Source organism: Thunnus albacares, chromosome 16 (genome assembly GCF_914725855.1).
Source record: "Thunnus albacares chromosome 16, fThuAlb1.1, whole genome shotgun sequence".
NCBI lineage: Eukaryota > Metazoa > Chordata > Actinopteri > Scombriformes > Scombridae > Thunnus > Thunnus albacares.
The window spans coordinates 21,061,512-21,074,807 of NC_058121.1; the positions used below are offsets into that span (position 1 = coordinate 21,061,512).

General features: G+C 38.5%; 1 protein-coding gene across 1 annotated transcript; it reads left to right on the plus strand.

Annotated features, from left to right (window-relative positions):
* The first annotated feature begins 4,735 nt into the window (after positions 1-4,735).
* Positions 4,736-12,580, plus strand: LOC123000000 (26S proteasome regulatory subunit 4). Its single transcript, XM_044377417.1, has 11 exons — positions 4,736-4,790; positions 5,278-5,331; positions 5,748-5,844; positions 6,032-6,156; positions 6,257-6,442; positions 6,622-6,750; positions 7,655-7,751; positions 9,650-9,839; positions 10,418-10,569; positions 11,097-11,251; positions 12,215-12,580. The coding sequence occupies exons 1-11, from the start codon at positions 4,788-4,790 to the stop codon at positions 12,347-12,349; spliced, it is 1,323 nt and encodes a 440-aa protein (XP_044233352.1). The 5' UTR covers positions 4,736-4,787; the 3' UTR covers positions 12,350-12,580.
* The last annotated feature ends 716 nt before the right edge of the window (positions 12,581-13,296 follow it).

Consider the following 13,296-nt stretch of genomic DNA (forward strand, 5'->3'; position numbering starts at 1 on the left):
ATGAGCACATAGTTAAGTTTCATTAGTTTGTGGCGTTACAGGTTAGGTTAAATTAAAGCCCTGTTCATGACTACATCCACTGTAGTCTCTATGAACAGATACCTGTATTTGCGTGAATGCAGAATCTGTAGTTCTGGTTTCCGTTTCCGTTCCAGCGATTTCTACAGGAACATGCTTTAGTTGCATGCAGGTAAACCGTTGGTGTGGGGAGCAAACTGGCTGAAATGTTGTCTGGACCTAAAACACCTACACACAGTATCAATGTTTATTTGGTTTTAAACTGTTAACGGAGTATAAACTGGCAACTTGTGAAACAATCTGGTCGTAAACGTCATTTCTCAACTCCAACTCCATTGTTGCTTCTTAAGTTGCTAATCGGACTGTAAACAATAACCAAAGCAAGGAAGAGGAAGTCTTGGCCTGGATATCCGCTGGCTACACAGGAAGCCCTGAAACGTTGGCCGTTGCCACCAGAGGCTAAATTGTCCTCAGATGATAGTCGGAGGGTTCCGACTATTGCATCCACTGTGAAGTATTCCCCACTTCAGTCGGCCCCGTAGGTAGGTGGGGTAACATTAGGGCCCTGGCCTGCTCTTTATTGGATTGGGGGTAGTTTATACTCGAGCAGCTCCAGCCATGTATTAAGCTTTTGCCCCAGTCTTTTAGCATCATGTATGCATGCATATTTAAAACCCATTTTACAAGATTCTCATTTGAAAACATGAAGTCAGCTGGAGACAGCATTTTCAATCAACTATGGAGTGAATGTTAGCTTAATTAGCTACCTAGTTATATCTGCCAAATCTGCCAGGAATAGTTATCATCATCATCCACTAGCTAGAAATGAGAAGCCTGCTTTTGTCTACCTCCGTCTGAAATCAATGAGCCATTGTTTCATAAATTACCATGAATTTTGAGAGGTATCGGCCATTGTTATCACTGTAAACTACATATGTGTGTGTGAGAATGGAAATCTCGAAAGATGTATCAACGGTAACTAGGTGTTTGGGCCTTGGCAATTGGTCAATTGCAACAGCTTTAATTCATCATTCAAACAATCATTAGAGTGTATTTAATTGTTCTACTCTTCCAAGTTACAGTTCAAACACAAAGTGCACCCTTGTCTTAACGTACATACGAACATTTTGCTCTAATCAATATATCATTAAAGTCCAGATGAAACGGCAGTTCAAGAATATCTAACTTCCATACGTACGACGTATTTCTGAGTGAAACAGGATAGACAGGTGGGACATAACATAAGGAGGGTTTTGATTTGAACATTGGAAAGTGGGCATGTCATAATAAATCTTGGCTCTGTGCTACTAAAAGTTGAAGATTGATTGATGGGTGGTTGAAATTGGTTAGGACAAGCCTATGTAAGCACACCTCATATTTTGTATTACAGGAAGAAAACATGATTGGATTTTGATATAAGTATACAAAGAAATTGGGTTTTTTTTGTATTTTTTGACATATATTGCTAAATAGGTGCACAATATGACCGGGGATGTGACCTAAAAGGGTTAAAAAAAAAAGAAGGCATTTTTCATTTCATCTCAACTTTAACAGTAGAGAGGGAGAAAATAACACAGACACAAACAAATCCCTAAATAAAGAACTCCGAACTCCAATATCTTATTCAGAATAATTGGATTGACAAAAATAATCATATCAAGCAGCCTCCACTCTTTGCTATGGAGACAATCCTAACCTTGCCAGAATAATATGATACAAACTGCAAAAAATGCAATTGATTTGCCAGTGCCAGAGTTAACACACACACACACATACATATATATTCACATGTACACAAAAGATAGCCTAAAAGAGAATTAGAGAATATGTCAGAGAAGCTGTGCCTACACAGATAATAATAGCTTTGAACCAATGCCTGTGTGTTCTTGTCTGTGTGTCTCCATGCATGTACAAATGTGTGTGCGACAGGGGAGACTGGGAACACATGCATACATACAAAGACTCTTTGTTAAAGCTCTTTTCTGAGTCACGACAACTCCCTGAGAGTCATTGACACCAATGTCATATCCACTGTGTTTGATTAAATTTGAAACACTCTAATGGAATAGTTGATTCTTCACTGCTGCAAAAGTGGCCTTGGTGTTACCCCACCATTCATGGTTCAGAGGAAATAAACCTAATAGGTGGGTATTTTATCATTATGTTCACAAAAGGTGTAAAAACTCTGTGTTCCTGAGGAGAGACATGATATGTGTGTGACTGCACTCAGAGCAATTTTGAGAACAAATGAAAGTGTATAATGAAAGTGTGTATTTGCCTGATTGTAATATTTTGGGGGGAATGCTGTGTTTTATATATTACACACCTCATGTAATGTGTAATATATGCAATATTATACTTTAAAAGCTAACATCAGACAGCAGCCACCTTGATGAAAGCCCAGTTAAGTCCAATGGGTGTTAAGCAATTCTTTTGCACATATACAGACATGTCTGACCAGAGGGATTAGCTGCACAAACAGCGCCAGCCATGCACAATTAGTTAATTACCTTAATGACTTAATTAGAATGGGTGGAATGTGTTGACAATGTTGTGTGCATAATTATTGATTTATCATGTGCATTGTATGAGTGTGAGGGGGGAGGGCGAGTAGCGAGCAAGCCACTCAAATAGTCTCTGTGAAAACCAAGGCTGTGAGATCCAGGTGTGACATGGTGCTAGTCAAACATATGCAGAGTGAAGAATACATTTGTACATAAACCCAATTAAAGGAAGAGAATATTATTTCTGCAGCTTTATTCCATCCTGTTTACTGTTGACCACCCAGATCAAGACCTTCTACAGTGCTGCTGATGCTGTCCTTAAAGTTGTACATCAAAGCATACCTTGTCCTTTTAAAAATGGGTGTTTCAATAGTGTGTCAACATTTTATGGGTGGAATTACCCACGCTGGTTCTTTTGTTATCTTTATGACATACAATATATTCACTTTTTGTCTTGTTGAAAACACAGCTCACAGTTTGCTTCTTTATCTGCTTGAATGTTGGCCCACGTGATTAATAATCAGCCAAAATTGGCAATAATGTACAATTAACCATGACACAGCATGACATGTGATGTACATTAAAATGTGTTTAATAAAGTTTAAAGAAAACCTTGTATTAAAACATTTACAGTGTGCTAATCTAATGAAATGGACAGTGAGGTTTGTATCTACACACACAGACAACATTTGTGGAAACCACAGCGGATATTGCAGCATCAAGACTTGAAGGTATGATGTCATCAAATCATATTTTTAGTCCATTGCCTTCCAGTTTAATCTGAGCTGTGACAGAGCATAAAGATGTTTCATTTGATATATTTAAACCAAATTAGTTTTCTTTGAATTTGGGGCTGTAACAGACAGATATCAGTCCCAGTAAAACACCATGGCACATGGTCATGGTGTCCAGGAATAATTTTATCATTTTCTCTTCTCTTGCTTCTGTTCCACCAAACCTAAAATCCAACACAAGTTGGATCTGCTGTCAATTTGATGAACAGATTTTCTTGTTAGTGATGATAAAAAGACGAATAATATTAATAAAAATACAGATTGGACGCTTTGAAGTTACAAATTAAACCTTGGTTTCACAGTATTGTAAAAATAATATGTTTTTAGTGCAGCTACAAATAGTGTAATGTGGGATGCCTAAGCTCAAATGCATCTATCTCTTTTTCTACTAAATGCTAATGATTAGGACTGCTGTCAAATTAATCCTGGAGTATCATGCAATTGAAATCACATGACTCTACACATGTGATGTCATAGATTGGGGCAATGCAATCTTCCAATAGCAAGTACTTGCTGTGAAGTCCAGTCAAAGGTCAGTGACGAAGGATTTAGAGTAATCTAATGTTACGGATATAAATTTGTCATAAATGAGATAATGTTGCCAATCGTTACTAGATTGTATTTATGATATATTCATGCGTCAAAATATGCTATAATATGGTTCTTTTTTTTATTTCAGTCAATTTTTCATTGTCCCACTTGAAAATGTAGTTTGAAATGTGGGACAGCGAGGTTTTACTAATGTGGGACAGTCATATATGTTGTTAAATTGGTGAAATATGTATGGTATTGGGTGTGGATATAATGTACTGGCTTCATATCAAAATATATTGCTGAACTGCCAATTGCAGAAATTGTCCCACATTACTCCAATTCACCTCATATTAAGTCTTTCCCTAAACTGTTCATGCGACAGGTGATGTATTTTATTTTTTTTATTTTATTCATTTATTTATCTTTTATAAACAGCTTTATTGAAACAAGTATACAACATGTTTACCGCACGTTGTGTATACAACTTGAGTCTACACTCACAAAACACGCCAGGGTGATTAAAAGTTGTAATAAAAATAATTTAAAAAATAAAAAGTTAAATAAATATCTTTTAAAGCTTATAGCGGTTATACTTTTAATGGCTTTTTTGTTTGTACATTCAGATACTGGAGAAATGTATTGTTTGATATGGACAGTCAGCTCTAAAAAGTTTAGCTTTTTGTGTAAGAATTTGGATTTGTGAATATAAAATTTGGTCAAAATAGTGAGCAAATTAATCAGACAGAACTGCGAAATTTCTGCCATATTCAAAACATATTCATATCCAAACAACACATTTTCCCAAAGTAATAAAAAGTGAGGGTAATTATTGATCAGCAATAGATCGTGACAATTTACTCCACAGTTGTTTGCCTGAGATGTTTGTCCTACGGAGTTGCCGTACCCCCGTGACGTCACTACAGAGCGTCAAGTAACAATGGTAAGTGAGCAAGCAGTTTTCTCTGCGGCTACTATATTTATTCTACTAAAACACATTATTCACCAATAAAACACCAAACAGGGTGCTTGAAACGTCTATATTCGTGTTTTCGTGTAGTTTTTAAACGGTGGTATGTGTCAGTTGTTTGATAATAATATAATCAAAAGTCGGTTACAGCCTGCTAGCAGGAGGCTAGCTACATTAGCTTTTAGCTCGGTATCAGCGAAGTCATTCATATAACGCTGTTTTGTTAAAGAGGGCTATGTGTTCGGTGTTTTCTGTTAAGAAACATTTGTCTTTGTGTTAACACAAGCTATTTAGTAGGCTATGTGAGCTAATTTGAAGTAGCTGCCACCAGCGAGAGTTATTCATAAAATCTCTAACTGCTGCGATGTATTAAACGTTACCGGTATAACATTACCAGACGCTACTATTTTGTCAGTTTTATGAACATATGTGTTTAGCATGTGTGTAACATGTTTTGTAGGGTCAAAGCCAGAGCGGAGGCCACGGTCCAGGAGGAGGCAAGAAGGATGACAAGGTGAGCATGACACAGCTTTTAACTCATCTCTGAATGTGCTTGTTTTGGTTGTCCAACGCTGATCTTTTTGGTGGCCAAGGGGGGTTTTACGTGACACATATGGCAATAATTGTGTTTAAGTTTCCAGTAATTAACTCCGTATTAATTCTGTGTAGTATTCTGTGATATTGTGTTTTAATTACGCCCCTTTCTTCCCACTGCCTGACCAACCACTGGTCTACCACAGGTCTCATTCACAACTCTATGTAAAGATAATAAAAAAAAAAAAAAAGCTAAATCAGCTTTATGTAGGCTAAACTCTTCTACAGCTGTTTGTGTCAAGGCAAAAATAAACAACAAAGCCATTGGAAAGTTTTAAGAAGAGTTTATGTGTTTCTAATTTGACAATTTGTCATCCCACTTTGTGCTATTTGAAGGATAAGAAGAAGAAGTATGAGCCTCCAATCCCCACCAGAGTTGGCAAGAAAAAGAAGAAGACCAAGGGACCAGATGCTGCCAGCAAACTACCTTTGGGTAAGGAACTGAAAAACTAAGGGATGGTAAACCTATTTCTGTTTTATGTAGCCATCAGTACAGTCCCAAAGTGTCGTGTCTCTGCAACTTTGTTGTTTTCAATCTGTAAGTTTTTTGTCTGACAGTTTTGATTCTTTTCATTTGTACTATCAGTCTGGTCACATGCTGCTCTGTGTCTGTCTTTCAGTCACCCCTCACACTCAATGCCGCTTAAAGCTGCTGAAGCAGGAGCGGATCAAGGACTACCTACTGATGGAGGAAGAGTTCATCAGGAACCAGGAGCAGATGAAACCCCTGGAAGAGAAACAGGAGGTCAGACTGTGTTACAGAAACGCTGTCCCACTTGCTATTTGTGCTGCTCATTTGGGTAAAGTATAGTTAATATAATGCAATTCTTGACTTTTCTTTACAGGAGGAGAGATCAAAGGTGGACGACCTGAGAGGGACCCCCATGTCTGTGGGCACTCTGGAGGAAATAATTGATGACAACCATGCCATCGTTTCCACCTCAGTGGGATCAGAGCATTATGTCAGTATCCTATCTTTTGTGGATAAGGATCTGCTGGAGCCAGGCTGCTCGGTCCTGCTCAACCACAAGGTACCCCGCTTTAAGAAGAGACTGATTCAAGACATTAAAACAGAAATAATTTGTGTTATGTAACTTCTTGACAGTGTGTCTTAACTATGCCTTTGCACAAGTTTTGAAAACTTCTCCCAGTTGTTGTAAAAATTCTCTGTAGTTGTCTATCGCTAACTGTATTTGTGTATAACCTGCAGGTTCATGCTGTGATTGGGGTGCTGATGGATGACACTGATCCCTTGGTGACAGTGATGAAGGTGGAGAAGGCCCCACAAGAAACCTATGCCGACATCGGAGGACTGGACAATCAGATCCAGGAGATCAAGGTATATCACGCAGGCACAACAGTTTTCTCACAGGTTGTGGGAAAACAACTCAAAACAACATTAAGCTGAATACAGCCTTTATATATTCTATAGAGGGTTGAATCCTTATCAAATCAGAGCTACACACATTAATGACCAACCTCCAGTGGATGTACAGAAACTTAAAAATAAAGGTCCACAACAAAATGAAACAAACAGCAAAAAAAGCATCTCATAGTCATAAAATACCATCACAAACATAAGGATAGAATTTTAAACCTGGATCAGTATTTAAAACTGCTAAAGCAGTTCATTTATTATTTGAGCACCTAGTGAATACATATAACTCCTACAAGTCACCAAAGCCTAGTGTCTTAATTTTATGATGATATGAAATGAAGAGACACAAGCAAATCCATGGATTCATGAAGAGTAACCCACAATTATTTTTATTTTATGTGATAAAGGATCATTTGTCATTTAAAACCCTAGTCCAAAATCAACCGTCAAAGTAATTTATCACTTACAGTCTTCGTAGTATGAGATCCTCACCACTGTGGACCTGAAAGGTGGCTGTTAAAAGTAAGATGGTAGTTTAGTTCCTCATAGAAAACAGTGAATGCTTCAGCTTGAATTCATGTCTGTTTATAATTGTATTTTCTCAGCGGATAAAAAATATGAAAACACAATTTTTGTTTTTGTTTGAAATGCTCAAACACTGAATAACACTTGAATACACTGCTGTCATTTCTAAACAAGTCACTTCCACAGTGACTTGATTACGTCACTTGCAACTACATTTGCTTACCAACCAGCATAAGCAAATTGAATGATGCAGTGCTCATTTTGGCTTCATTTTATCAGTCTAACATCTTTTCCTTAGATGGCTGAGGCTGACTGTGCGGTTGTTTGTTGTTTTTAATAGGAGTCAGTGGAGCTGCCTCTCACACATCCAGAGTATTATGAGGAGATGGGCATAAAGCCCCCCAAAGGAGTCATCCTATATGGACCTCCTGGCACAGGTGAGTGCTTTCATTAAACATTTTATCAGTATCAAAAACTCCTGTAGAAGAAAACAAGAGGATTAGAAATATGCAATTGTATTAGGTTTGATGCATTTAATAAAAGCTGAACAAATAGAAGCAATCAATTATTAATATCTACTTTAAACAGCCAATCATCAGAAAATGATCCACTATTTATACCCAATCATTGGTGATAATGTTTATGTAGTTATTCATTGACTCAATGCAGTGTTACATCTATGATGCTGATTAGTTGATATTTATAACCTAACCATCAATTTTCCTGTTCAGCCAAATAAGGATGAATTCTTTCTCAAATGAGATCCAGAGATAAAGGTGTTGTTGTCCCAGTTTGACATCACTGGCAAAATACATTTGGTCATCAGGGACCTTTTTATAAACATTGCACAGTTGTGAATGATTGAAAACACCAAAACAGCTTTAGCAATTGTAAAAAAAATAAATAAATAAAAAGCTTAGCGTGGGTAGTTTTTCTGAAGAAGTATAATTAGTCATAGACCACAGAGTGTCTTTATGAAGCAATAAACCTGTTTTTTTTACGGAACAAACACTAATGTGTTACTAAAACCCTGAAATTTCATGCATTCAAAAAGATCTACCACACACATCATACTGGAACTTCTCAAAATGAATGGAAACCTGGTTGAAAGGATTGTAACGGTAATACACGTTCTCAAAGACAACACCTAAGCATGTGACAGAGGTCGACGACAATGTGTCACGTTTATTATCAAAGTAGAGGCAGACTTTTGTAGAAGTGTGAATGGAGAGGAAAGTGTGAATAGCAGTGAGTGTTAATGGGAAGTCTCCTTTTTATATGGTGTCTGCCTTTATTCATCCATCTGGTCCAATCACATTCCTTCATTTTTTTAAAATTACACATCATTTAGTCATCATACAGAATTTGTACTTTTGTACGGAGGCTGTTTCTTTCTCTAACCTTTCAGACATAATACGTGTTCCTGTAATCACTCTACAAGAACCATTATTATCTTGGAACAATGGGTGCTTCAGGGCGGCTAATGGTGCACTATTTAGGTAGTCGTATTAGTTTTGTACCGTTGGCCTCCTTTTAGTTATAGTTTATGAAATGATAAAAGAAATTATTTGTCAACTGCACAAATACAGACATATATGATAAAGATAAGAGACTCTGCAATAACCCACACGCCATCCTCCTTTCTATTATCACCATCTCTTACTGCCTCATATTGCCTTGTGTATGTCTCTTCAAAATGGATATAGAATTGTTTTATAATATCTGAGCCAAAAATATTGAGTTATACAACAATTGAACATTTACAGAAGGTGCATGTATATATTTCTTTCAGTGTCGGTACTGAATTTTGATGTGCAATTTACCCTTTAACCATCTCATCTGTGTGAAGATGTGACAGAACAGTGATGCGTTAGACCTTTATAACTGCTTTTAGGTGCACCTGGGCAGTGTGTGATATTTTGCATGTAGGGTTCCTAAAAAAACCTTTTTACAGCATATAGCAAATCTATGAATGAGGGAGACTGGCGAGTCAAGCAATAAATAATCATTACACAAATTAAAATACAATAAATAAATCAAATGAAATGTGATTAGAGACGGCGTAACCCTTTGAAAATTAAATGGCTGCAGGTTTTCCTCCCAAAAGTCACAGGAAGTGACATTTAATCCAAGATTATCTCAAAAAACAATCAATATTTAATAACACTCACCTGGATGTCAGACAGCTAGAATAAAAACAGTAGTGTTCTCAAGAGTTGAAGTCAGGAACCTCTAATGATGCTTAGTAATGTAGTCATTGTAGTCTCATGTTAAAGATATACTTGGAAATGTGCGAGTGTATTTGCTGAACTTGCCTCTGTTTTACACGCACCAGGTAAGACGCTGCTCGCCAAGGCCGTAGCCAATCAGACATCAGCCACCTTCCTGCGAGTGGTGGGCTCAGAGCTCATCCAGAAGTACCTGGGAGACGGGCCCAAGCTTGTCCGAGAGCTGTTCAGGGTGGCGGAGGAACACGCCCCCAGCATCGTCTTCATCGATGAGATCGATGCTATCGGCACTAAGAGGTACGCAGACTGAAACGTTGATAATGTGGCACCTGTGGTGTTGAGGAGCTAAAAGTTGATGACAAAATGTTAGATTAGTAAGTGAGATAACAGTTTTTTTTGCTTTTAATACCTGACAGCATGTTAAGAGTTTGATTTACCGCTGCAGGGTTTTCCTCATCATCTAACTGAAAGTGTGTTTGTGTTTGGGATATTTAGAATGCTTGTTAAAAAGCCAGATGAGAGTTAGGACCAGAGGCAACAGGCAGTGTTAAATTAAAAAAAAATCAAAGCTCTATTTGTCTGTGTTTTCATCGCTGTAGGGAGCAAAATGTGAAAAGACAGTACTGTTGTTAGGTAGGCTGCTGGCTGACTTAAATGAAAGAGCTTGTAAATGGCTTAGACTGGATATCGACTGCCTTTAAATAATGAATGAGCTCGTAGGCTTTTTACCTCACGCAGACAAACAAATCAGTCAGCGGTAACGAGGCTGCTTGACGGACGAGCTGGAAGTCCTCAGAGTCTGAGAATGTGAGCTGATGTAGTGGATCCCACAGACACTTAAAGACAAGTGTACGTTTCCTGTCCGTGTCGTGCAGGTATGACTCTAACTCCGGCGGCGAGAGGGAGATCCAGAGGACCATGCTGGAGCTGCTCAACCAGCTGGACGGCTTTGACTCGCGAGGCGACGTGAAAGTTATCATGGCCACTAATCGGATAGAAACCCTGGATCCAGCCCTCATCAGACCTGGTCAGTGGGAGTCTGATTGGGCCTGACTCTGCCTGTATCCGTCACTTTCTCTGTCTGCTGACTGATGTTTGGGGAAATATCTGTATTCTGCTTTTTTGGAAGTGAATGTTCATATTTTTTTTCTCTCTTTGGATTAACCTCAGTACACATTTATAGCTATTTATATATTAATTTACACCTGCATTGCTTGTGCGTCAAATATGATTGCACTTAATTAAGTGATAGTGGATCAGATCTGCTATTAAAAAGCTTTATTCTCTCTGTGAATAGTTATCAGGTTGTTCTGTAAAAGTTTAAACATGCGGGTAGAGAAGCTACCTCTCTTAAATAATTAGTATTTAATCAATTACCCAAATATGATCTGATGATGTGATGCACTGCTGGGTTTATGAATCAAATTAGTTTTGAGTGAGTGTTATTGGCAGTTAGTCTACTGAATAAAATGTCAAAATTTAAATTGGCAAACGTGCGAGAAGGTCTTTAGCAGCAGTTTGTGATGTCATTACTATCCTCCTCCTCCTCCTCAGGGAGAATCGACCGTAAGATCGAGTTTCCTCTGCCAGATGAGAAGACCAAGAGGAGGATTTTCCAGATCCACACTAGCCGCATGACAGTAGCGGATGATGTCACCCTTGACGACCTCATCCTGGCTAAGGACGACCTATCGGGAGCAGACATTAAGGTAAGAACGAGACACGCACTGCCAGATGATTGATCACACACACACACACCTACTAGTATCTGTAGGAGTTGACCATCTTAATATAGGAGCGGATTAAGCAGCATGACATGGGTCGTGTCCAATCGAACTGCATCCTGGCACTGCAGATGCACTCTGTCTGTTTTCTTAATTTGCTCCGGACCAGTTCTGCAGCTGTGGCCACTTATCGATCACGTGAGTTCAAAAGGTCTTGGCAGTGAACCAGCTCACGCTGTGGCTCAGCAAGACGGAGCAAACAAGATGAAGCTGTTTTAAGGTTTAAACAGCAATGTGGGGTTTTCTAAATTATTCTAGTGTCAACACTTATTTAACTGTATTAAATCCTCCATTCAGAAAAGATGTGAGCTCAGATCTTTACCGCTCACTGACTCAACTCTGCTGCCCCCATGTGGGATGTCACAGAACGACACTTTGAGCAGGTTTCTAGCATGTTGAATGATACTTAAAGTACTTTCACGTAGGTTTATCATCATTCATCATGATATTACCTCATCAGTGGTGCTTAATCTGTCCTTATCTATCCTGTGGTCATCTTGATTTATGTTTGTTACAGTGGTTTTCAGTTGACAGGTTATCACGGTGGAATAAAAGTAGCAACTACAGCCGCCTTTCAACCTTTAAAACTCACAAGAATTCGGGTGGAGTATTAGTTTAAAATACTGTCAATACAGCATTGTTGTGTTTCTGTCGTTCTGGTTCCAGTTAAGCTCTTTACATATTTCATTGGTTTCCCTCAATGAAGCTTTTTATACAAGTTTACCCTGTTTAGCAGGAAAGCTTAAACACAGGTTTTATATTCTCACGGTGTCAGTATGAGCTACCACAATTACTTTTGCCTCTTTTATTCTATCACAGACACATTTATTAAAAGTGAAATTAAGCGTTTTCTTCACGTCCTCTCTCTTCTCTCTCCGTGTCCTTCAGGCCATCTGCACGGAGGCAGGCCTCATGGCTCTGCGGGAGCGCCGTATGAAAGTCACCAACGAAGACTTCAAGAAGTCTAAGGAAAACGTCCTGTACAAGAAGCAGGAGGGCACACCGGAGGGGCTTTACCTCTAACCTTCAAACTTTTATGTTTCTCTCACTCACCCCCACCTCTTATCTTATCTTTACCCATCGCCGTGTGAAAGAGAGGAGGCAGCAGCTGAGTTGTCTGTCTCCCCAGAGAGAGTTTTGATATATTTTGTGCATGTCATGTCTGGCTTACTTCACTCTCTTGTTTACCGTTATATGTTTAAAAACAATAAATAAAACGACAAAAAAAAAAAATATCTGTAAAGAAAACGCTCATTGTGTACGAGTCATCTTTATTTACCGGAGCGTTTTGGCTCCCGGCGCCCTCTCAAATCTTGTTTGTACAGCGGCAGCATCTGTTGACGTCTGCTCCTTATTAGATTACTGTATATTGAGTTCATCTCCTTGCTGTAATATCTTCACATAATTAATCACATGAATTATTCAATTAGTTCAGTCTCTGTGTTGTCGCCCTCTGTGTCACAAATGGAATCAATCGTAACAATATGCAAATTTATGTTTTTTTTTCACCCCCCCCTTATAGTCTTCCTCAATCTGTGGATAATATATGTGTTATTTCAAGACAAGATAAAGGCCTGAAGGAAGTGCCTGCACTCTCCTTTAAAAGAAACATTCTTCACTAATTACTGGAATATTCCATAGGACTCCTGCACACTTGATGACGGCACAGATGCACATAATTAAATCTTTAGGCTGCAGAAAAGAGCTTAAACAGCCTGACTATAGCATTTTATTCGGACATTGCCTCCAGGAGCAGCATAATGTCAATGCACTAATGTTTCATTCTTAAATGTTTTAAAGGGACTGTCACTAAGAGAAAAGTGAGAAGTCAAAGTGAGTTTTGGTGCATGTTCTGCTTTCCGCACATCATAATATATCTGCAGTTGGAATACCAGCGCCGTCTGTGATTTGATTTTGCTGTCTTGCTTTCAAATCGGCCTTTGAGTTATTACAGCACGGTTAAGTAAATC

Excerpts from the sequence above, each read along its gene's own strand:
- LOC123000000 (XM_044377417.1), top strand. Across the intron at positions 6,751-7,654 it reads ATCAGATCCAGGAGATCAAG|GAGTCAGTGGAGCTGCCTCT; the intron begins GTATATCACGCA and ends TGTTTTTAATAG. Across the intron at positions 9,840-10,417 it reads GATGCTATCGGCACTAAGAG|GTATGACTCTAACTCCGGCG; the intron begins GTACGCAGACTG and ends CGTGTCGTGCAG.